The sequence below is a fragment of the Parasteatoda tepidariorum genome, chromosome 8 (genome assembly GCF_043381705.1).
Source record: "Parasteatoda tepidariorum isolate YZ-2023 chromosome 8, CAS_Ptep_4.0, whole genome shotgun sequence".
Taxonomy (NCBI): domain Eukaryota; kingdom Metazoa; phylum Arthropoda; class Arachnida; order Araneae; family Theridiidae; genus Parasteatoda; species Parasteatoda tepidariorum.
The window spans coordinates 58925208-58952831 of NC_092211.1; the positions used below are offsets into that span (position 1 = coordinate 58925208).

General features: G+C 28.9%; 1 protein-coding gene across 7 annotated transcripts in view; it reads right to left on the reverse strand.

Annotated features, from left to right (window-relative positions):
- Positions 1 to 27624, reverse strand: part of LOC107443495 (myocyte-specific enhancer factor 2C) — a 66830-nt gene that overhangs the window by 9298 nt on the left and 29908 nt on the right. For 2 of the 7 annotated variants that reach the window (XM_016057377.4, XM_016057384.4), the window contains exons 2-4: positions 26015 to 26072; positions 3704 to 3868; positions 40 to 243 (exon numbers count right to left, since the gene is read on the reverse strand). In XM_016057377.4, coding sequence (XP_015912863.1) covers positions 40 to 243; positions 3704 to 3757 — 258 coding nt within the window. In that variant the 5' untranslated portion in view covers positions 3758 to 3868; positions 26015 to 26072. Of the gene's footprint in view, positions 1 to 39; positions 244 to 3703; positions 3869 to 6699; positions 6808 to 6996; positions 7181 to 26014; positions 26073 to 27624 lie in introns of those variants that run through there. The other 5 variants (XM_071184070.1, XM_016057380.3, XM_016057381.4 and 2 more) reach the window with 3 other exon arrangements.

Sequence of the window (27624 nt, forward strand, 5' to 3'; positions counted from 1 at the left end):
ACAGAAAATGCAATAAATAGATAAATGAATTGAACATACCTCTACTATGTCATTATTAGTCCTACTTTCATGAGGCTCATTATATTCTGTGTACTTCAAAAGTACTTTGTCCATGTCAGTACTTGCATACTGAAACAGTTTATTGGTACTGTTAAAAATTATAAGCGCGATTTCACAATCACACAAAACACTAAGTTCATATGCTTTTTTCATTAGTCCGAATTTTCGCTTTGTAAAAGTGACCTAGAAAATAAATTAACACACATTACTTTAAAAAACAAGATCAAGACAGATATGTTAACTGCAATAAATAATAAGTTATAAGCATTGTACTAGAAAAACATTCAATTGAATAATGCACATAATAAAATTGTTATGCAATAAGCGTTTTAATTATCATAAAAAATCAAAAATTTTTATTTTACAAATTGAACAATGTGATTTTTTAAAGTAAATATAACTTCTTTTCTTTATTTTTAGTAAACATTTCAATTATTCTTACAGTACAAAACTCTTGACTATTTCAAATTATCTGTTTATTGTAATTTGTATGTGTATGTATATTTGTACTTACATTATTCATTATTTTTACAAGATATAAAAAGGTTTTACAAGAGCAACATTTATACATACAGATTCTGACATTTTAAATTTACTATTTTTCATTAAACATTAATTATTTAAAATTAGATAAATGTAATTTTAACAAAGCTTTGACAATTCAAACAAGCCCAGTAATTAAAAATTTAATAAATTTTAACACATTACACTCATTAATATATAATTTCAAACAAATGATCATATGAGGTGTAGAGAACGGTATAAGCTTTTTTTTAAATATTTTTTCCTTCATTTTAAAACTTTGTTCTACACAAATGGTTCATATAAAACAGTTGTAACCCACTATAAGGAATAAGGATATAAAATATTATATCCTATCTATAAGGATATAAAATATTATATCCTAATCTAACTGGTTAGAAAACAATGGATTGAACTAATAGGTTTGGTATAAACAGTCAGTATTATAGAAAGACTGCTCTGTCACAAATAGACCCTCGAAGCTTATTATATTTGTTTAAAAAAAAAACAGGCATTATTTTAAATATTATTGTAATTAATAAACTACGTTCATGAGTGCGTTATCAAAAAACATATTAAGAATACTGACTTATGATATTTATTAACTGATATTTTAGCACCATTCAACCCACAAAATAGAACTTTAAAAAATAGCAAAGTCTTAGCATGAAGTCTTAAATTTTAATACCATCTGCCACAGATTACATTAGATTTTGCAGATTTAATCACCAACAGAGCCGCTACTAGAAAATAAAATAAAAATTTCGAAACTTAATATAAAGAAATCTGATCTTAATCCAAGTCTTTTTCTCTCTCCTCAACTTATCCTGTTTTTACAAGATTTAATATTTAAAAAACAGTCAAAAATTTGGAGCACATTAAGCATAATCCATAAATCTAAGATATCCAATCACATGTTTTAATCTTTTTCTTTTCGAACTTCAAGTTTTAAATATAGATTGAAATTAAGGTCACAACAATAAACAATTTTGGAAATAACAAATGTATTAGTAAGATTTGATGGCGTGTAATATTAGTATGTATTATTAACATTTAACTAACACATTGAAAATATTTAAATTCATGTTTTAAAAAAAAGTAAAATTATCTATCATAATAAAAAAATTACTATTCATGTGCGACAATAAGCTCTAAAATGTTAATATCTAATGAATTACAACAAATTAATGGCATGTATGTTACAAAAAACGAATAAGATTTTATTAACTATAAAAGTTCATTAAATAAATAAAAATAAAATTTGTCATCATAAAAAATTGATACTGTATTTTTAGCTTACTAATTTGAAATAAATAAATTAAAACAATATTATATAAAATTAAAATTTATATACACTCCATAATTTATAAGCATTTAACAGTTCATGTGAGTTAACAATTAAGAAAATTAAAAATATTAACTTACAAATATATCTTTATTAATAACTACATTTAAAATAAAATAATGTCATGTTTCAAAAAAATCTTTCGGGGGCATTATTAAAATCTTCGTGGGGTACAGACCACAAAGAAAATAATTAACAGATCAATATAACATAAAAAGCAAATAATAGTCAACATATTTCAAGTGCTTCAAAATAAGATGCTCATTTTCAAGACTTGCCCAACAAGAGAAGAAAAAGTGATTTGAAATGTAAAACAAAAAGTTGGCAAAGGAAAATAGAAAAATAAAGATGAGAAACAAAACTAGAAAAATCATCATAGCTGAGAGAGAGAGAAAGAAAAAAAAACACAGTGGCCGAGAGTGTCAGGGTAAAATGCATTTCACATGCTATGGAGAAGTGATGAGGAACTAATGCCATTAACAAGGGATTCAGCATNATCCCTGGTCCATATTTCAACCCAACAACGCTGTGTCGACAACAACAGTCTTAACACACTATTCACAACAACTTCCCTCTCAACAATGCAACCAAGTCACGGTTATGGAGGATCAAAATTTACTGCACAGATCTTCCCCAGAAATTCGAGCTTTGTATTACAGAAGGCCTATAGAAATGGTCTACCATTAAAATTATTACATACTGTTAGAATCTTACCCTTAGAAACATTTAATGTGAAATAAAAATTTCTATTAAAACAACTTGGAGGAAAATAGTTTATGGTTTATGATATTTTATATCTTACATCAATGAAAAGTTTAATAGCTTTCTATGTACTCATATATAATCTGTCACAAAATTCAAAACTTTTTATGTACAGAAAGCAAAATAAAAAAACTGAATACCCTAATGACTTTTGATCTAATTATCAGATTTTTACGTACTCAACTCATTCTTAATGGTTCGAAGGCTTAACCTCAACTATGTTAATTAATTAGTACAGAGGATATTAGTTGATTAAAAACTTCATTCACTTATAATAAAAGGTAGTTAAGAATACGAGAAATTATCAATTGCTGCACATTGTTGAAATTTAGGGTAAAATTCAATTTCAACAATGCCAAAATAATTCCCATCCTAGTCACGTCAGCTTACCTTGATGCCTTGGAATCTTGTTTTATTCATATGAATGCAGGTTCTTTGGTTAATGACGTTAGTTTTTCAAGGATTTTTATGGTAGTTAAAATAGAAAAACTTTAATATTTTCCAGTTGTGATTGAAATGTTAATATGCTTAAAATGTTATGTATTATGTTTACTCATAATTTTGAATAGTAAAAGGCATCAAAGATAGTTAAAAGAGTTTTTTTTAATTAATTTAAAATGATGCTCTTAATAAAAATAAACAGAACATTTTAGAACAAAACAAGTTTTAAATTGATTTCTATAAATGAGGCATACTTCATTATGTATTAGTAATACTTATTTAAATAATTAAACAAGCAATAATCTATTTCAATAGAGATTTTTTTAAGAAATTTACTAAATTTTATGGAATTTTCTAAACTGTACAAAAACCATCAGAATTTTTATTAAACCAGTAGACCTGGAAAGACCTGGACCTGGAAAAACTGCAAAAATTCAGCAGAGTTGGCAGCTATGTTATCATCAACAATATATCATACTTGTACATTAACAATTTTGAATGACTATGATATAAAAAAAGATAGAAAATTTTAAAAAATTTATCACTAATGCATATTGAAGATAGGAAACTAACCTGTCGATTTCTCTCATCAGTAATGCGTGATATTTGGATCTTCTTGCGCCCCATGGCAATATGTTTTACAGCAGGACCTTCCAGTTCAGAAGCGGAGAACAAAATCAAACAAAGAATAATTTAGAAGCCTTAAATGTCTGGGGCAACCTCACAGAAACATAAGACCTAAAATTGAGATAAATGCCTTCATTATTTTACAGAAATTCAATTCAAATACTCATTTTAAATTACACATCAACAATACTATTTAAAAAATTCATAATTTTGACAATTGCAAGAACCTGAAAAGAAAAAAATGGTCTATTAACTAAATTAATTTGATTACTAATAGCATTATAAAGATTTTTCCCGCTATACGGAAACAAAATATAATAATATAATATAAAAATTATTATAGAATTTTTGAACAGATCTTTAAACTTGAACATATACACCAAAAGTCAATTTTTGATAAATTAAATTTTAGAAAAGAAAAAATTGTCCATTAACTAAATTAATTTGATTATACTAAAATGATTACTAAAAGCATTATAAAGATTTTTACCGCTATACGAAAACAAAACATTATACATAATATAAAAATTATTATAGAATTGTTGAACAGATCTTTAAACTTGAACATATACACCAGAAGTCAATTTTTGATAATTTAAAATTGTTTAAAGACCCTAAAAAGTAAAATTCATAATCTTTATTTTACTAATGAATTGCATTGCAAATTTTTAAATAATTAATTTAAATTATAAATAATATAAATTTTAAACAAATGCCTTAATTTATAAATTATTAATTTAGTGTAATTATTTGAACACATTAGCAAAAAAAATTTTCAATAAATAGTTATGTAGTTTAAAAAAAAAAACACATTCTTTGAAACAAGCTATAATTTTTCTTTCAAACTTTTGTGGAAAGCACGGAAGTAAAAATTGCAATTTATTATTATAATTATTTATTTTTTGAGGAAAGGATGAAAGAAATTCAATTTTCTGGGTATATAGCAAAAACATTTTCAATTCCTCTGAGTTTGATAAATTAATTATTGATCCCTTGAGTTTTCTGTTTCCCGTGTTGCATATTTTTTATATTTTATTGAAAAAATTTTCTGTAATAATCTTTAATCAATTATTAAAAATAATTAAATTTCCTTTATTCAGAAAAGATATTTGTGCAATTTTTAACAAAATATTATGTAAATAATAACTAAAATGTCTTAAATGCAAATTTTATTTATCATTTAAAAGAAGAAGAAAAAACTTACAATTTTCTTAAGACCCAATATGTAAGGCATAATTCTGAAATTTATTTATTTACAGTTAATTAAGAATAATGCATAAAAATATCGAAATCTGACAACCATTCAGTAAGTACTTCATTTAAAATATATTTTAAAGAAATTTGAAGTCAATTTCAATTTAGAATTACAAAATAATTTATACCAATTTATTTTGAGATTAAAGCTAAAAATATTTTCATATCTAAATTTTTATAAAGCAATATTATAAAAAAATTAATGTTAATGTTCAACAGATTGGGAGAAATATCTGTTTAAATTAAAATAAAATTTGGATGATAAAATATTTTAGGAGATAAACATAAAGAAAGCAATCAAACTAAATTATAGCTTTTAATTTTTACAGTTTCAACAAATATATACTTTTATTTAAATACTTTAAAACAACTTTCACATAAAACAAGCTATTTATATTACAGAAAAAGTCAATTAATAAATTTCAATATTTAAAAAAAAAACTGGCTTTGAGCTTATCTCTTTTCTTATCATGAGTTAGTGACTCAGGGAAAACAACTATCAAATCAGCACTTATCATATATATTTTATCACAGACAGTAGCTGCAAACGCTACAATTTAAAGAAAAATTCACAAGCAGGTAGCTACTTAAAATTAAATAAAAAATTCCCAAACGAATAAGTATTTATAAGTAAATAAGTATAAAATGCAAGAAATATTTCGCACAGCATTATTATTGTATTCCACATTTTTTTTTTAGCACCAAATTAATAAAACTTAATTTATTAATAGAAGTATGTCATAAAAAATTATTATAATATAATAATATATATATATATATATATTGCTTTGCTTCATTAGGATAGGAAAATGGATATTTCCTAGCAAAGCAAAGTGTACCCCGTCTTTAGATATAAGATTCAATTAAGTTAAGTAACTTTTCTTATAAGATGTACCTGATACATTGAGAACATTTTTGGTAAGCTTACCAGCACATTTAAAATGTTGCTTTATTTAATTTGTTAACAGATTGCATAGTGAATTAGTTAATTATAATTTAAAACTATCCTTACATAAAGTTATAAACCTCACTATATTTTTCAAGGAAAAAAAATATAAGAAACTAATAAAAAAAAACTAAATATTTTGAAATTTGTGCAACTTAAATTTTTTTTTAAATGATTAGTAAATTTTTAAAAAGTTGTGCACATCATAAACAAAAGCACTGTGCATCATAAACTGTGCACAAAAGTTGTGCACAGTTGTGCACACTACACATGTAAATTCCATCTCTAATATAAGTCGCTAAAATTTAATTCGGATTTTTTTTTTTAAATTAACGTCGTAAAAAAAGTATTGAAAATAAAAAAAATTTTAGTTTTATAAATTAAATCCACAGACAATTTTTTTTATACTTATTTCCTTATTTAATAATTCCTTTTAAGAAAGCAACACGTAGAGCTTACTTTTAATTCCTTTCTCCAAAATCATATTTTTTTTAAAAAAAATTTACGCTTTAAATAAATAAATAAAAATTTTGGTCTAAAAAATTTTAATTCTGTAAACTATTTTTGTTTCAAACGAGAACATACTTCCATCTTCTAACTTTTCTTATCTAAAATCTCATTTAGTGAAACAACACATGATTTTCTAATAGCTAAACTTATAATCCCTTCTTTTAATCAGAATTTAAAAAATAACTATTTTAATAATAAAAAATTATCGTTTTCTAAATTATAAGTCGCTAACACTTTTTTTTCAGACGAGAACACGAATCTAACTTCTAACTCTTCTTATCCAATATCTCATTTTGAGAAAACAACACGTAATGTTCATTTCCCAACGTAGCTGAGTACAGGGAGAAGAGAATGATCCATAAGACACAACTATTAACCACACGTACGACATGTGGCGAAAGATAAACCCAACAGGGGGCGTTGATATTAACATTCCAATCAGCTGGGGAAAAGGTAAGTTAAAGAAAGAACAGAAAGAGTATAAAAATGGGGGCATGTGAAAATTCATAGCCCCAAAATAGAAACGTACCTCACATCCCTTCGGCGGCAGAAGATCTGCTGTTCCTCCATCGGGCATGTGCTTTACAGGGTTACAACACCTATCTTGGCGAGATTAGCAAAAGCGCCATACCTTAACTCAAACTTGGCAAGGCAGTGAAAGTGTTTTTACAGAATTTCTTAATGTCGATTATTTCGTCAAAGAGAGAATTTGCCTAAAAATTTCCTTTTATAAACCTTAATCCATTTACTACAACTTATTATAATGAGTTTGTAGCTTTCTATATTCAAATTAAAAAAGCAAAAAACAAAATTTTGAAGGGGAAAAAATTTGAAACTAGAGAGTTTAAGAACAAGGCTTAAGATTTATAAAACTTCTTTTCTATTGATTTTAAATTTGATTTTGTCAATAAAATATAAAAACTAAAATTAAACTTAATGATTGTTATAAATTTAAACTTTATGCACATAATTTTTATTTCAATTTTATTCTTCGAAACTTAAAAGTTGTTTTAATACTTTAATCACATTAAATATTCGAAAGAATAATTATACTCATAACAATAAATAAAATAAGTCAGATATTATAACACTGCCTAAAAATATCGTCACAATATCAAATTTAGTAAGAAATAAGTTTTAGACTCGGCTTTTGCATTGTCTACTCGGGGGTATATAGAACTGATTTATAATTTTGTTTATAATTTCATTTTTCTTTATATTATTTACTTACTTAATTAATTATTTATTTATTAATTTGTTAAATTATTTATTTATTTAATTGTTTAATAATTTATTTATTTAAATAATTTATTTACTTAAATAATTCATTCTTTTAATTATTTGTTTATTAAGTTCGTCTATATAATTCATTTACTTTTTCTTATTTATTGTTTATTAATAAAAAGAAACAAAAAAAAATTCTGTTAGAAAAACAACATTTGAAATTAGCTTTGTCATTAAATATTAATTTGTAAAAGTGAACAAAATTCTTCGAGAGCTATGATTTTTAAATCTTAACGAAATCTTATTGAAATGAAATTATGAATAAATTAACGAAATTTCTAAAATTGAAGCAATTTTTAATAAACCTAAGTTTAACTTTATAAGAAATTCCTTTTCCATGTAAAGAAAAGGAATGCTTAATAAAGTTTAAAATGTAATGTTTTTTTTTTAACCTTATTCAGAATGTAGTCAAATATTGAGTCAAAGATTATAAACCTTAGAATACATAAGCCTCAGGTTATCAAATTTTTAAATTCTTTTTCACTGTTTGTTCCTGCTGTAAATTCCTTTTTAATTTTATCTTTTATTTAACTATACAAGAACAAATATACCAATTCGCACAAATAAGATTATTATGGTGGCGATTATGCTAATTATACTATATTAATTTAATGCCAATTGCTATGAAATTTTAAATGCACGTTAAATTATAATTAAATTCTAGTTAAATAGTTGTAGAAAGGCCATAACTATTGATAAAGCATGATTAAATATCTATAACATATTTCCTAATTTCAACAATATTTATATGAAAAAGACAGCTATAATATTCTTTAGTACTATTATCTATCCATCAAATTATTTAAATTTTATTAGATTAATTTAAAATTTGTGTGTAATACATAAAAGAAGAGTAACTATTCATATATAATCACCTTAGATATTATCTACCTCAGATACCGAAATTAAGTAGATAAAAATGTTAACGGGAAGAAAAAAAAATATTTTAAAGGATATATTTTCTTTTTCTTCAAAAAATCATTTCTGATTTAAACAGGGTGTTTAAATAAAATGTTTATAATAACACTTTATTTAAATCACTTTTTAAAACGTAATTAAAAACAGGTTAATTCAACCTTCGACTATAAACTTTTCCTAATTTGCACCAAAAAACCAATGTCATATATATATATATATANTATAAATATATATATATATATAATTTTTCCAATACTTTAATGCATCTACAGTATAGCGCTCAACTCTTTAAACTGAACAAATAAAACCTCACTGTGTTAGGAAAATTCAAGCATTGACGTATTAAATAAATACTGCAGCTTTCAACATTCATAAAAGTTGCATGACTTATAATATTTGATACCTTTGTGAGGGCAAAACAAATTGCAGGATTATGAAAGCCATAATTGACAAATAAATGGTTCGAAAAAGTAATTCATGATTCACTTGTTTTACAAAACCTTTGAAATCTAAAGTAGCTTATTTACACACATTATTATCCAACACTTATTAGCAATGAAATCAACAAAGCATCGTCAATTCTGAAAGAACAATTAAACCGTAAATAACGAAGTTTGTGAATCATTTAACGTCGGAAATTTATGTCAAATAGAAATAACAAACAGATCTAACGTAATAACAAGTAACTTTTCGAATGAAATGAATTCGAAGAACGCATTAAATGAAGAAGGAACAAGGTTAACGAACAATGATTTGTCGATCGAGATGAAGGCGCTTTTGAACTTTTTCAGTTGAAAGAGTGCAACAATGAAAATTAAAAGCAATTTAAAGTAACAATGAAACGTGTCAAAATAGAAAATAATAACAGTTTAATAAGGGTTTGGAAAATGCGAAGAAGTTAGTATTTTTATTCCAATCAAATCTATATTAAATCGCTAATTCAGTTTTTGAGAAACGTTAATTTTATGGTTATCTTACCCATTCTTTATTTTTGCAGATAATTATCAATTAAAGTTTTATAAAGAGAATCTGAGAATTAACAAGTACCTAATATATTTATAAAAACACTAATAAATATTTTTTTCCACTATTCATAAGTTTATTTTTGCCTTATTTTACCCCTGGGAAACAAAAAAGACTTTTTGCAAAAAAAAAAAAAAAATTATTGTCTGAAAGGGGACACTAAAAAGGTAAACATAAACACTAAAGAAGACACTAAAAAGGTAAATATAAACACTTAAGACACTATAAAGGTAAACATAAACACTAAAGATGACACTAAAAAGGTAGTCATAAACACTAAAGAGGACACTAAAAAGGTAAACTTAAACACTAAAGGGGACACTGAAAAGGTAAACTTAAACACTAAAGAGCTAGAAAGAAGAAAGACGAAACATCTCAGATGAAAACATCTGGTGGGCAAGCTTTTTCCAACAACAGAAAAGTAAAAGAAAGGTACCCAATATGCGACACCCCTACTGTACCAGATGGAGATGGTGAACTCAACCAAAAACAATCTAAAACACGCATGAAAGTTGTGCGAGAACGATGGTGAGAAAACAGAAACGGTCAATTGACTGTAATGCAAGATGGTGCTTGAAAGAATTTCCTTTATCGAGTTTTTAAATTCTAAAACGAAATGTATTGTTTTTAGTCTCAATTGCGAGTAAACACTTGTTATGATTTACGGGTAATGTTGTCATAAAATTGCCGATAAATAACCAGTCAAATATTTATAGCATTTGGAGTAAAAGTATTTAATATATGCCGGTACTATCTTGGTAATATGCCATAATGGGATACCTTTTCTAGATTTTCCAGATATGTTAACACATTTTAATTTTTTGGAGATAATTCTACGGTACATTTGAGTTTTGAAATTTTGAACGATTACTCTAAATTTAAACTGATGACATGAACCTAAAATATAATTATAATCACAATTATAATGAATGATATGCTCTAATCCTCATTTTAAAAAGAGTGTCTCATATTTGACGCTTTGAACCTACATGAATATTTTAGTAGAAATTTTAAACTGGGAAAAGTAATCCAAGCTGATAGTACACTTTTTTGATATTGCGAATCGAAATAAAGTCATAAAAAAACTGCAATGCATTTCCTATGAACATGAGTTGCGTAAATTTTTTCCGGAAAAAGGGTTCGCGAAGTGAAAAAGTTTAAAAAATTCTGGTTTAACATGCCTTTATGATTGTGAAGTATATCTTGAAAGCGTTAGCAAAACGTACTGGCTATTTTTTATAAAATAGAAATAAACTTCGTTTTAAAAAAAAAATAATAAAATCATTTATAATCCTCAAATCTTAATTAAAATTTTTAATTTCCCAAATTTTTATTTTTATTTATTTATTTGTAATTTTAAAATAACGTTTTTTTAATTTTAGCTTTCGCAAGAAAACTTTTGCTGAAAGCTAAGATAAACACATCTCACTCTAATCATCTCTTAAAAGAACAAATACCTAAATTTAAGAAATTCCTATAAATAAAACAAAAATAAAATAAAAATAGAAAATTTATCACTTTTCTAATCCGCGAATCGTTCTGAATCTATTTTCCTTTTCCTGATTTAAGACTAAATTAAATTGATTTCTAAGACATTGCTTCATTTTGAATTTTTGAAGGGGTTATTCGTGAACTTTATGTACCCACAAAATACAGCCAATCAAATTCAGATAAACAAACCAACAAAGGCAATCAAAACTTTTCTTGGCTGTAAAAAATTAAAACTTTTGGTCTCTGTAAAAGTCTCTTCCCAGCAAGCATAGTGACCAGGGGGAGCTGCTACCTAAAGGGGGTCAAGGCCGTAACGTCACTACACATAAACGAGATCTCTCTTTCTCCAGTGATGCCCATCGTCAAGGGATAAACAGACGAGAGATCATGAAAGGGGGGAAGGGCAAAACCCACTTTCCTGAACACCCCTGACAGCCGTTACCTAAGCAACCTTCTTACGTATGAAACTGCTTTTGCATGAGCAAATGAACGTCGCATTTACGAAACTTCATATTAACGTTCTCGTCTGAGTTTATTAAATGGAAGGTTTTTACTTAATCGTCTGCAACTCGTGGACAAAATTCAGTTCTACAAGAACGATTCACGTGACGTCATAGTGTTGAATGGAAAAAGAATCGATCGATATAATAGAAGCTTGTTGAATTATTTTATTTTTCTTAAAAAATTGTTTTTCTCCCTTTTAGAAGATTTTAACTTCTTCAGCAACTTTCAGAAATAATTTTATTCACATATTATTGTCTGTATAGATGAGTATTTTTTTTTAATTGCAAAAAAGTGTGTTTAAGAATCATTTAATCATTTCAAAGGTATGAGGCAATAAAATGACAAGCCACATTTTCAAAATGTTAACTAAGGCATTTGTAGCAAATAACAACAAGGCTCTGTAATTAGTGGTTTCTGTGTATCGTGCAATAATTTAGCGGAAATTTCAGAAACTTATAATGTACCTACTTGCGGCTCAGGGGATAGAGTGTTAGCCTTCCAATGAGGTGAACCGAATTCGAATCCCAGCGATGGCTGGTTGATGCGAATTCCGCACCCGGCTCGCACCGATCACAGTGCTGACGTAAAATATCCTCAGTGGTAGACGAATCATGGGTTAATGTCCCCTTGCCTTCAGGCTAACCGTGGGATGTTTTCGTGGTTTTCCTCTCCATGTAACCCGAATTCAGGTCAGTTCCTTCAAAAAGTCAGAATTTCTTCCAATACTTAATCCAAAAGTTCCCTTGTATTCTAGATAGGATTCAAAATTACAAGGCAACGAAGTTGAATATCGGTAGACGTAAACCCGAAATTGGATCGGCAGTTTAACGACGGTTATAAAATAAAATATACCCACTTTAAAACAATATTGAGGGGCACTTAGATGTAAAATTGTCATCTTAGATAAAGTGTGGTTAATTACTATATTATCAAAAGCAATAATTCTAATAAATGTTACAAATTAATTAATTAAAAAACTTCATTCTCTTTAAAAATTTGCAAAATGGAAATAACAATCGAAAAGTTTCAAGCGCTGAAAAACATAGGCGCCCATTTTCACAACTTGGCAGAGGTGAATGTTCATTTATGTTTTCTCGTATATTTTTGTAGGGAATGAAGTTTTTTAATCAAGTAATATGTTACTGCTTCAATTTCTTGGAATTATTTGTTTAAATGTTTCAAATGTTTAATGTTAAAAAGTGTTCTCAAAAATCCCTAACATTTATTTGAAATAATTACCTATCAGTGTAGTTTTTTTTATGTATTTTGTAAGTATAAAAAAAGAACCAAAACATTTTGTTTAAATCCTTAAAATAATAAATTTTACCTTTAAAAAAAATTATAGAATAAAACTAACATTTATTGAGAGCTTTTCAATAGACAAGACAAAAACTGCACCTGAAACTAAACTTTCTTTCCAAATAATATCATTAGACGTAAAAATGAATAAATAAATTTCAATATTGATAAACAATAATTAATGTTTCCAGACGATTGGACAGTTGCACTAGCATACTAAATTTTGCGAAAGTAAAATATGAGCAAATCATTTTTTTTTCCTTCATCTGTTTTCTGATATTTGATAATCTAGGGTTACTAAAACGCCCGAAGTAACCCCACTCCAAGTTTGAAGGGGCTACGTTTAAATGATATATCTTTTAAAAAATGCGCGCTACCGATTTAATGAGACTTAATAAGCATCGAGCCATTGCAATTTTTTTTTCTAATGTGAGCCAGTCCCCTCTAAATTTTAATGCTAAGCTGTAAGGATATGTATCGTATATGTATCGTAAGGATATGTATATGTATCTCGTTTGCACAGATCAACCAATTTCACTTAAATACAATTGTTGTGCAAATCAAAAATCAAAACATTTTCACAGATTTAATTTGTATCATTACATGATTTTTTAATTTTATGCAACGAAAATAAATTTATAAAAAAATAAAAAAATGGTTCCATTAAAAATTATCTTTAAAGAAAATGGAATTTTCTACTTAAAAAGGATTCGCGCAAAATATCTAGAAGCATCGTCACTTCCAGCTCATGATTAACAAACAATTGATGTGCCAACAAATCTCATTTTCCGAACATACGATTTATAAACAAGTCCACCCTTCCACACGCTGAAGAACTCATCACAGTAGTATTTCAAGGCCAATATCCCTCTGCACCTATTGGCGATAGAGCGCCAAATCTAACGATCCTTCCTAGAAACGAGGAAACAGTGATGGCGCGCCTGTCCACCAATCAGCTACCGCCCTTAAACCGCAAATGTAGCGGCAGAAGCGAAGAGGAGGGCGATTGCGTCACTGAGAGACGATGATGACGACTTCCAAAAGGAAGATCCAATATCAACCCAATATTGGCGGGAGAGAAAGGAAAAAATAGCAAGATCGCCTTCTGAGATTTTTCGACCACCGAAAGTGCACATGCGCGCAAATAAATGTGCACCCTTTTTTTACTTCGTCCACGTGAATCACGCATCTTGATAAGTCACGCACGGGGTTTTAATACCCCACAATTTTTTTTCCAAAGGATTGAGACGCATACTTTTTGTTCGGTGAGATATGCGCTCTGTGACATTTGGACCTTGGGTGATATTGACTTTGAAACAGGATTACGGAAATTTATTGAAGTTAACTCATTTGATAACGCTTATAACAAGGCTCCTGCCACATTTTAAGAAAAATATGCATGAAATAAAATCTTATATTTTTTATTAGGGAAATAATCGTTTGCAGTTTTATAAAAAAAATTATATTACTCGAATTTCATTCCTGAAAGGGAACATTTTTTTATTTCAATTTTCTACTATTGTTTAATTTTTATATTTTAAACACAAAACATTATTAGTAACGTTTAGTAGCAGAATTTATGAATCCCACTTTATTGTTCAAATAAATTTTATTTTTTATAATTTTGATGCATACGATATTTTATTTATTTATTTATTTTATTTTATTTTGCAGTCCTTGAAAATGGGGAAACTTTTTTCTTATTTCATCGACATGATAAAATAGAAAACACAGTTTTGGCATTTACAATGCAAAAAAATTTAAAAAATAGAATTCTATGAAGTTAATTTTTTTTTCTCCAGTACCACAGGTGCGGGGACATTAAAAATTCTAGAATGCGGAGTTCTAGGCTAATAACCCGCTCACCCTTACGACGGCTCTGATCAAGAGATAAGTGATAATTTAACTTTTTACAGTTAAGAGATTATTATGTTTGTATTTGTTTAATACAGTAGACTCTCGATTTACCGGGATCGGATTATCCGTAATGCGGGATTACACAGGACGGCCCCAAAAAAAATTATGTTGAGAAATCTACGCAGTAAAATTCCAAGAAAAGTAAATAATTAACTAAAACGAACTTCAATCAATTCATTCTTCACAAAACAATGAGGCAAACTACACCTCTGTTGTTTTTTTTAACAGTACGAATTGTGAATCTAAATATTAAAATGTTTTTTAATTATTTTTATTTTGAATTATTTTAACTAGCACGATATTTTTTTGTACAATAATTTTAAATCTTCTATAATTTTTTTTCATCAAAATTTGTATAAAATGGATTATCTGGGATACTTGCTTATCCGGGACGAAGCATTTCTCGACCATCACAGTTAATCGAGTGTCTACTGCACTATGAATACACGCGATTTCAAATAAAATTTGGCAACACAATGGTAAGCTAGGTGTGGTCAGGTCTCGACAGAGACTCATACAACTTGAGCAGACAGAAAGCTATTGTGGGTGGTATACATAATTATTTACAGTCGAGAACTGAAATTTCTATCTGATGTGGGTTATCACTATCACTTCCGGTCTTAATATTGACAAATATATAATAACCTTAATTGAAGAGTTCAAAAGTTTCATGACCGAGGAATTGATTAACTTACATAGAATCATAATTGCGGGTAATTTCGCTCGGTCAGTGTGGCTTACAAAATAGAGCTTAAGAATATTTATGACAATTACTAGGAAATTAATGAACTTTCATAAAATCACACGACATAAGCACAGAAAAAAAAGAGACGCAGCTCTAATCGATAACTTCATGGCTTAAGAACATTTCTAAAGTCAAAATTAATTAAAAGACGAAGAAAAATAATGCTATACAAAACAATCATTAGACCTGTCTTAACTTAATGACCCGAAGTATGGTCTTTAAATCACAAGCAGACCTTTTTGCTGTTTTTTAAGAGAAAAGCCTTGAGAAAAATCTTCGGTGCTATAAATGTGGATGACTTATGGAGACGGCATAATTTTGATCGATATAGGCTATTCAAGGAAGCTGGTATAGCTTAAAGCTTTCTGGTCACATCTGCCGAATGGATCCTTCTTCCTTGACATTTAAGATCTTCAATTACAAACCAATGGGAACTAGAGTGAGAGGTATGCGAAAGATCAGACGGCTTGTGGAAGAGGATTTTAAAATCCTAAGAATTACCAAGAGGAGAACAATCGCAAAGAGAAGAGCAAAATGGAGGAGGATTCTAGGGAAGGCTCCTTTCCTTCCAAGAATTTCTAGGGAAGATCAGGAGGAGGGTTCTACGGGCATGTTTTCCTTCTTCTATTCTAGCCACAATAGAAGAAGAAAAACATACATAAATACGTGTAATCTCGCTCGATCAGAGTGGCTTCCAAAATGGAGCACTTATGACAATAGAAAACCTAGGAATCCAGTTCTCAGGATCACAGCACTGGCATAAAATATCCGAGGTAACGGATAGATCAAGGGTATTAATTACTAAGTAATAAGTAGCCGTGCGAAGTAAGTTTCACTCAAAAATCCGACAAATAAAATTCCCCACCAGAAGGTATATTTGAAAGGTGAATTTATTGACCACGGAATTATCTTTATCCCATACGATTTTTATTTATCAAATGTAGATTTCGTTTAACATGTTCTTTTCATTTAGCGATTCTCAGTAGAAGAAATTGTTAAGTGACTTCCCCCATACAAATCACTTAACATGTTGTTACTCCAATTCCTCAATGAAAAGACTTTCTATATTGCTTTTAATTATGAAGTCCACGAAAATCAATGCACAATTTTTTATTTAACCTTGGAGTGAAGTGTAAGAGAGGAATTTTAAAACTAGTCGTGAGTTTATGAATCTTCAAGGTGCAGGCATGTCACTTTGTATACGACCAGTGGTCGGAAGTAGCGCACTTCAAGTAGAGAAACTACTGTAGTTGTTAATTTTTTTTCGTGGTTTGTAGTGTAGCGTGATACTTTTTTTAAAAAAGAAAGTAGTGTAGTGAGTAGTGCGATACAAAAAAGAAAGAAAGAAAGTAGTAGAAAAGGAAGTAGTGTAGTGTGATTCCTGGCAATTACTTTTAATGTTAGTTTAGATTAAAAAATAAATAAAAAAAAACACGGTTCTGACGCAACTACTTTTTCGAATTTGATGGGTACAAATCTAAATCTTAAAGTTTAAGACTTAAACTAACCATTACGAAAAATAGATAATTAATTACTTCGGTCACACTTTCACATGCTTATGCACACTCGTGAAACATTAATATTATTTCAAAGGAAGAGAACGTATTTTAGATGTAGGGGAGAGTGGGGTCAATTATAACAGGGTAGGATTGTAACAGAGCAAAAATTTCGAGTGTCGGGCTCTAGATTTGGTTCCTAGGTGGCGCACAAGGTGTATTTAATAAATCTACATGTACACCCCTGCTGGCAACCATTTTTATGTACTTTTGAAAGAGTTACATCACAAAAGATATTTTCACGCTACGTAAGTACTTTTTTTGGTATTAGAATATTATATTGTAACAAAGTAATTTTGTTTAAACAAATAAAAATTATTAACCGAATATGTAAGTGGACACCTTAATTAACATTTCAATAAAAAAAAAGATTAGTTTTGCTAATTAACTAGCATTGTTTTTAACAAATGAAGCTGAAATGGCGTCTTGGGGACAATTGTAACAATAAGTAAAGGGACGATTGTAACAGCTGAAAATAAATAATCTTATGTTTACAAACCATTACTTAACTCTTTAAGAACCACCAATAGTTTCCTATATCATTTATATTATGTTGCATGTGCATTATTTTATTTGTCACCTTTCACAGCATAAATTAAAATTTTTAACCCCTTAAAGTTAAAAGTTTAACCCTTTAGGTCTCTGCTCATTATTATTTTTACTCCTAAAATATCACTACTATTTTGATCAATAAAAAAATATATCACAACTATGATAATATGTATAATTAACTATGTTTTAGTTGAATTTATGAACTGTTACAATTGACCCCGTAAGTGGGGACAATTGTAACAAGTGCACGACTGTCAAAAATTGTTAATAACTAATATAATAACATTTAAAATAAGGTATTTATTTTTTTTCTAGTAGAGGATAGTCTACTTTACTCGTCTGTCAATTAATACTAATAATATATTAGATTTTTTGTTAGTTAAAAACAGTTAAGTAAAAAATGTTACAATTTACCCCACTCTCCCCTACTTAATTTCTTAAAGGAAATAACAGAGCATTAAACTATTAAAAGATTGCAAGTATTTGATAATTTCACATTTCTTAAGTTCGCTGACGAAAAAGGCATAAAAAGTTAAATGAACAAATTCGAAAAAAAAAATGCTTTGGAATAACAACAAACTGGCTCATTTAAATATGAAAAAATATTTCTTAATTATTCCTTTATATTTAATGCAAGTCAATTTCTTATTCAAAACAATTTTGAGCATAGTTAAGTTCTCCAGCAAAAGTTCGTCTTCTTATAGTAGAGAAATAGTTACTATAATTTCAAAGTAGTTCGTAGCCACTACATTTTTTTAAAAAAAGTATTAGTCAGCTACATTTGTAACAAAGTAATTGTAGTAAACTACAAAAATAATGCAGTTTTCCCGAAAACTGTATACGACAATGCCCTAAAACGCGAGTAAGAAATGTAAATAAATCTTCGTTGTGTTTCATACCAGAAGAAAGAAGTGCAACGCGTTGAATAAAGGAGTTTAAATAACAAAAGTATAATCTAAACGGTATATAAATCTTGCCGTGGTGACCAAATGCAATATTGGAGGAAATTTAAAGTTCTATTTCAAGAAATTTGCTGAGCTGTGAAGTTGTAAAATCAGCAGAGGTTAACTGCACAAGTCCCCAGAAGGAGGCATGCAAATGGTCAACAACCTCTAGCTGGTCACCAAATTCAAGATTTTTCTCACGCGAAAAAGTTCAACTTCAGTGCACTGGCTCACTGAAATGGACCGCTAAACTTAACAAAAAAATGGAAGGGAATTTTAAAGATCTAAGTATAGAGGAAATTCAATATACCGGAAAACGGTTCACATTTTTTATTTATTTATTTATTTATTTTGATTACTTGCTTGGAGACAAGATATAAACAGGAAAGACTCGTGCCATCTAGGGAACAGTCTACGATATTTTATAGTTCCGAGGTAAAAGGGGATTTTAAACGAAAACTTTTCATAAAAATCACTAATTTTTTAGGGACCAGCGAATGTATAACAAAATCTTACTTTTTTTCTTCTTTTAATCACGTTTAAAACAATACTTAAACTTTATATTGTGGCTGGGTGGCGCAGTTGGTTTGTCGTCGGCCTTCTGAGCCCAAGTCTGCGGGTTCGATCCCCGGCTCAGACACCGGATTTTCGGGATGCAGAAAATCCTCAGCGGCCATATCGTATGATTATGCGGCATGTAAAAGATCCCTGGAGTGCCTTATTGGCTCTTGGCATTTCCGGCAAAATTAAATTCCTATTGCACTTTAGCATCCAAATAGAGTCTCGGTGTTGCCAACAGTGTGGCAGAAACTAGACGTCCAAATTAACATGACCAACGGTATCTCACCCATTGTGGTGGTCCTAAAAGAGTGGATACCACCTCTGGAGAACGCACTAGGTCTGCTCATCGGCAAGACCGATTGTGCAACTCATTGGAAATAAAATTTAAAAAAAACTTTATATTTTTCTCTCTTTGTGTCTGCACAATAAACCAGGAAAAAAAAAACGAACAGGCTGAATAACTTTTGTTTAAATGATCGTATTTCCAGGTATTAGGCGCCTCCATGAACTCCTTGAAAGGTTGATCTCAAATATGCTATTAACTAGTCCTAACAATTAATTATTGAGTTAGGAATCATACGCCAATACGTACTTTTTTTAAGTAACCATACCTTTTTTTCGATTAATTTGGATTCTTGACCATTAAAAAATGGACGGTAACCAATCAGGATAGGAGCCAGTTCAGATAGGAGAACAGTCAAATGTTTGAGCCCCGTAATGTTTATTTCTTCGGATAACTATAGTATAAACTATATTCCCTAAAAATGTTTCAAAGTAAAAGAACCTTTATAACTAATTAAAAACAATTTGGACATAATTACAACCTAATATAACCGTATAATTACATTGTTTGGGCATAATTACATTAATACAAACATAATTCTGTGTTTAAAATCATTATAATAATTAATATTTTTAATTACTTAATTTAATTAAGGTCGAAAAAATTTTGGAATTGTAAGATATGCCAATTTTTACATTGTTGTAGATTATTTTATTACAATTTTAAATGATGAAATACAAAATTTAAACGAAACCAATAGCAAAGTGTTTTAATTATTAAAAACATATAAATTTTAAATAACAAAAAAAATTTAATTAACATTTCAAATCGAATTGATTTTCTTTGCAAAGCATAATATTATGCTTTTTTTTAACATTTAGGTATAGACTTATGCGGCAAAGATATAAAAGAATAGTAGAAAAATTAGTGACAAACAAAACAGTTAAGATTAGCACTTAAAATCGTAAGGTTTTATAAACACAACTGGAACTTATATCCGTCATTATTATCACTTCCACGACATAAACCACCCGACAGGTGTATCGATTATTGGCGTCGCTTTTACTCCTCTTTAATCCGCCAACACTTACCGAAGACTTCTTGATCGGGAATAATTTGATAAATATTCTTTTATCCCATAAAAAATCACAACATTCACTCACGAACGAATATGAAGATGCGATTGTGTTTGGTTATATCTTGGTAGGTAAGAAACAAGGTCAAATTTTGACCTTGTCGCGATTTTCATTTTTTTTTCCCGCTAAAAGAAATTTTGCATGCAGAGACTGTACTAATTCTTATTCATGAATCGTACAGCAATTCACGTGTAGATAGATACCTAGTTAAAATGTCAAGGTCGAAGAATTAAATTGGGTAGAAAAACGCAAAGCTGTGTTCCAACCGAAATTCGCCAATTCGGGAATGGGTTTAGAATGAGTTAACTCTTCTTCACGGAAAGGGAAAAGAACAAAAAGAAACATCGTCAATTCTTAACGGTAGTTTTCTACTGCCGCTCTTTTTTCGCAAGTGAACGTGCTAGGAAAAGAAAATAATAAGTTAATTTTAGGAACGATAATTATAACGTTTTAGAAAAGATAATTATTAAGTTATAGGAACGATAATTAATAAGTTTTAGGAAAGATAACCATTAAGTTTTAGGAACGCTAATTATGTTCAAGTACATTGTTACATATATTTAAATGAATATATACATTGCCCCGCAGTGAACTGATCGTAATCACATGGTTCCCGGTAGATCACTGGCTGTAGTAAGTGAGCAGGTGGGTGACCACTTTGATCAGCTTGCGTAGGAACCGAGGCTGCGCGTTATCGGTCCTCACTAAACTATTCTACCGTAAAGTGTTCGTAAGTCGTCGGACTATTAAAACGGGGGGGGGATATTTTAGCACCTTACGTAAGCATTGCTCGAACCCCACTAGTCAACAAAAATAAGTAAATCACATCATACTTCTTTCTCCTTCAGTTGCTCACGCAATTTTCGGACAACCCTAGACACGTGATCAAAAAATTGAAAATTTTTAATGAATTTTCAGTCATTCATTTTTCTGCTTTAATTAGCACGAAGTGGACAATATACTCGATTTTAAAACAACGTAAATACGAATATCGATGTTGTGATTTGCAAATTGCGTATCAAAAAAAGATTCGTTAAGCCATCTCAGTAAAAATTGCGATCTGAGATTTGTAAATAACATGGCTCACTTCCAAAGAAAATTTTTACCAAATTTGCACTTATTTAGATCTAAGAGAAATAATTATTCATCATTGAAATTTCTTTAATTTACAAAAGCAATTATTTTGAATATGAATGAGGAAAAAAAATTTAAAACTACTTCTTTTGGATTTTATATTTTAGTACAAATAAAATTCCGATAATCTCAACATTTTTTAGTAAGTATTAGACTGTTTTTTATAATTAAAAATTACCAAAATATATTTTTGCTTGTAATTTGAAAGTCAGAAAAGAAAAATACATAAAAGGGCACCGATGTTCCACAAGCTTCAAAAAGTTAACCGGTACCAGCGAAACTCTGGTCACCAGAATTTTATTTTTTTAGGGCCAATGACAAGATTTCCAAGCCTTGAAGCATTTTCACAATAGCATTTTAAAAAAATATATTATCTTTCAGCAAATGGCTATGATTTTTATAATTTTAAGACATCAAACCGTGGTGGCTCACCGTGGTAGCTCCCCTCCCAATGAGATGACCCAGGTTCGAATCCCAGCGATGGCTGCTTGTTACGAATTCCGCACCCAACTGGCACCGACCAAAGTGTTGACGTAAAATATCCTCAGTGGTAGACGAATCATAGGTTAGTGTCCCCTTGCCGTCAGGCTAACCGTGGGAGGTTATCGTGGTTTTCCTCTCCATGCAACGCAAATTCGTGTTTCCATCAAAAAGTCCAACTTTCAACTAATACTTGATCCTTGTCTTCTGGATTGGGTTCAAAATTACAAGGCTACGGATTTAAACAGTGGCAGTCGTAAACTCAAAACTGAATCGGCTGTTCAACAACGGTTATAAAATAAAATTATAAGACAATTTGAAGCTACAAAGGTAGATAAAACAACATACAAGATTAATAAATAAAAAATATTCCTCTAGTTTCTGCTTGACTTTTTTTTTTAAATGTTTTTAGCATCAATCATATGTTTTTATTCTCTTAAACCCGTTCAATTGTTAGGACCGCCAATGATGCAAAATTACCAGTGATGAAATTTTAAAAAATTAACATTTAACATGGCAGAAAATCTATCTTATTTATGTGTAGTGAGGTACAAAGTGTTAAAGTAAAATTCTATTCCACAACTGGTTCAAAAACGGACTCAAGGAAGACCTTGAATGATACTGACAGAAGGCAGCAAGGCTTATCAATAAACAAATCAAGTCTGTCTAGTTTTCATTTTTATTTTATTTCTTTCCCATCACAAACTGTTAAGTGATTTATTAACGCTTCAGATCAATATGTAAATTAATTGTCACTTTTCCCCCTTTTTATTTCAAGTTGTAAACATTTGTATCGTTTTAAGGAAACGATTCAAACATTACTATAACTCAATGGCTTAATGTGTAGAAATAGTTATTTTAGTAGAAGCAACATTTTTGAAAGAAAAAAAAAATTCAGATTTCAAGTAAAAAGATCTTATTTTAGTGTTATTTAAGTAGGCAATATTTTATTTTACGCAATCTTAAAATTTTTGAGATTCTAGCGGATAGAGGTACTAATTTGCAATAACAACCTATCCGAGGGGGCCGGGGTTCGATCTTGGACGCCACTGAATACATCTCTCGTAAAATCTCGTGAAGTGGTCGGGCGCTGAGAGAAGCAGTGGTACAGGTATCTTTAGAAAATTTTCTTCCCCTTCGGATCTATGTCTCAATTGAGAAAAATCCTCACTAATGAGTGATGCTGCCATCTATCAATCGAGTTCTGAACCAAGACGTATTTTAACCCTTGTGGAGCTCTCCTGTCAAACGAAAAGCGCGCCTTCCTAACTTAATCCACAGATTAATGGCGGGCACGCTTGGTTTGTGAATCCACAGATTAATGGCGGGCACGCTTGGTTTGTGCAAGTGTCATTAGAAACAACAACATAATACTAAGAACGGATGATAAATAATAAATATAGTAACATAAGGGGTAAAAAAATATTTTACAGGTAAAAAAAAAACAATAAATTATTAACATTAATTAGATACTAATGACAACCAAAGAAATCTAGAACTTCTTGTTAATTAACGATTCATAACATGTGATTTTTCAGGCCAATAAGAATGCGCCAGCGACAATGAGAAACGATTTTATATCAGTATATTACACAGAAAAGAATTTTATCGATATAAAAGACAAATCAACGTAGAATATAATCCTACCTCTAAAACCATAATCACTTTCTAAAGAGCTTATTTATTTATTCATAAAAAAGTGAGACTATCTCACCTCGATTTGGGTTAATCAAGGCGTGAACCGTATTAACAACTCGTTAAAGAAAGTAGAGGGTTGATGATCAATTAGAATGATCATTACAAAACACCTTGGAGATAATGTGTAATTCGTAATTTAATGAGCTTTAGACAACTTCAAAGCTAATAATTAATGTACATAAATAACGCAATTAATGTACATAAATTTAGTGTAAATAATATACAATTATTTTCATTCAAAACGTTCTTTAAGTTGCGAAATTTCTCTCTTCACACATTTATAGAACAAAAATCATTGAACATAAGAAAACATGTAAATAGAGCTACATATTCATACAAGCAAAATAATCCACTATTTTAGTTTTTCTAAAAATTGTATGAGATTGAAAGGTAAATCTTAATTATCTTAATTAGTGGCAGTTAAAATCTTAACTGGCACGAATTATCTTATTCAAGAACGCATAACTCTCGATCTAAAAAAACTAAAGAGAATAAAAAATACATATATTTCTTCAATTTTCTTAATTTGTTTTGGAGATAAATTTTCATCACATATTTGTATAGACATTTTATTACTCATCATCACTCAACCATGGGCAAGCACCCAGCCCTATTATTAGGGCTCTATTTTTTAACTGCCATGGTAGTAATGCCACATAATTTTGACCTTGGTCAGACGACGTGAACAACGCCTGAGCTGGTACCCTTCTCTCCAAACTTCCACACCACAAACTAAGAGAGGACTTTCAGGTACGACAAATTTTAATGGAAACTTGCTGCGTAAGTCGACCACCAGGATCGAACTCACTACCCCCAGCTATCAAACTGCACACATTTTATTGTTACAAAAACTAGAAATGCCTTTTAAAAATTATAATAATGATAATAAATAATTAAAAATAAGACTAACTAAAATCAGCAGCCAAGAAATAAGACCTGCAAAATCCGCAAAGAAACTAGACTAACAAAGCCCTTAATCTTTGAGTAAGCAAATATTTTTAAAAGCAATTATGTTGTCAACCATAATAGTATTGAACCTTTACAGTTTCCGTAACTTTAATAAATATGAAAGTTTCTTTTCCTTAAACTAGAGCTTTTTATAGGCAGTGCGTAATTTTTTGATTGATGCGTTCGGGTGTACCATATTAATTCGAACACCATAAATATATAATTTATTTTTTAAGCAAATTTCATATTTACCAACTGTTCTCGCTCGCAAAATTTTAATTAAGCAAATAATATAGAGGAAAAAAATATTAAGTTAATAAAAATTATCGAAGCTTACCGTAGTATCAGAAATGGTGACCAAAAGATAATAAAAATTAGTAAAGAAATTTGAGAATAAATTTTAAAAAAACAATATAATTTCCGTTGCATCTAAATTAGGTTAAAAATTAACGATTTGCAAAACTTCCACCAGGGTTAAAATAAAACAATCGTGACTGCCGATAATGTAGTATTACACTGACATAGAGATCTATCATAATTATGAAGAAGAAAAAAAGAATATAAGCGGGAAAACAAACAAACGATATGAATATTTTTATGTAAAAAAATTTAAACACAGTGAAAAATTACGGGTAAAAAGAGGAAACAACCCTACAACGAAAATAGGCGAAAACGAAATAACGAAACGGTAGAATAACGAAACGAAATACAGTGAACAATAACGAAAAGGTACAAAATAGAAATACACTTTTAAATTTAAAATAAGTTATCAGTTACCAAATTTAAGTTAACCACAATGAGTCTTAAAGTGAAAAATATTTTTATAACTGATATAAATTTTAAAAAATAAACAAATATACTTAAAAATGATTTAGAATGCATCCAAATTTTAAAAAATAATTTGTAAACCTTCCATCAGGAAATAAAATAATCATGACTACCGATAATATTACAGTGCCATAAAAATCCATCAGGTTCATATTTATAAGATATAAATGGGGGGAAAACAAACAATATAATGATGACTTTTTTTAAAAAAATAAAAAAAAAGAATGAAACACAGTAGAAACTTACATGTAAAAAAGAATATCAGAGTTCAGTAAGAAGGGTACAGATTAAAAACGTCCTGCCTCTGTCAAAACAAATAAATATTGAGCATTAGCAAAATGAGAGTCTTAAATTGAGAAAAAAAGTAACTTCAGAGCTGATTAAAATTTAAAATTAAAAAAGAAAAACCATATATCATTTCCGTTTCATACAGATTAAACTTTAAAAACAATGATTTGAAAAACTTCCGCAAGGGAAAAAAAATAATCAAAACTCATAATCATGGAAATAAATAAATAAAAAAAATTTATTATCATTTCCGTTGCATCCAAATTAGACAAAAATTAATGGTTTGTAAAACTTCCATCAGGGAAAAACAACCATGACTTCAGATTATGTTGTATTACATTAATGTATATAGATCTATCCCATTTATAAAACTAGAATATAAATGGGACACGGGAAATAATATAAATGGGAATATATAATATAGAATATAAATGGGAATATAAAACAATGAAATAATATGAATATTTTTACAAAAAAATTTAAACACAATGGAAAATTACGAGACAATAACAAAATAGTACAAAATAAAAAAGCACTATCTACTGTAAAATAAGTAAATATTGCATTTTACTAAATTTAAATGAACCAAAATGGGGGTCTTAAAGTAAAAAATGATTTTAGAGCCGATTAAAATTTAAAAATAAATTTTAAAAAAACTTGAAATCATTCTGAATTGCATTGCAAAATAGTTATTTGCTAAACTTACATCAGGACATAAAATAATCAAGAATGCCGATAGTATTACTCTGCCATAAAGATCCAGTACATTCATAATTATAATATATATATATATATATATATACACGATAAATGATGATTTAAGGAAGAAAAAAACAATTAAATACAGTGAAAAATCGTAAAAAAGTGTATAGCAGTGCAGTAATAAGGGTAAAAATTAAAAACACTTTTTTTTTCAAAACAAGTAAATTCTGAGCATTACCAATTGGCAAAATATAAAACTTAAATTGAAAAAAAAAAAAAAAACTTTAAACCTGATTAAAATTTAAAAGTAAAAGGAAAGAAGAAAAAAAAACTGATATCATTTCCGTTGCATTTCAAATTAAGATTTTAAAAATAATGATTTGTAAAACTTCCACCAAGAAAAAAAAAATAATCATGACTACCGATAATGATATTACACTGACATAGAGATCCATCATTATTATAAGATAAGAATATAAATGGGGGAAAAACAAACGATATGATGATGATTTTTTAAAAAAGAAATGAAACGTAGTGGAAAACTGCGCGTAAAAAAAAGGGGGGAGGGGGAGGGAAGGTGAACAATCCAAGAACGAAAAGGGACAAATAAATAAATAAAAACATTCTATCCTTCTTTACACAAAATATTTACGAAACTCCGATTTTTGAGCAGATATCAGCAGCTTGCGAAAATTGCAACACATGACGCTACACAACGCAGACAAGGAAAAAAGATAAGAGCGCAATGATAAGACTAGTAAACCCTACTGATGGAAATCTCACAGAAATTGCACAGATAATACATTTTGGTTTTTTTTTTTTTTTTTTTTTTTTTTTTTTTTTTTTTTTTTTTTTTTTTTTTTTTT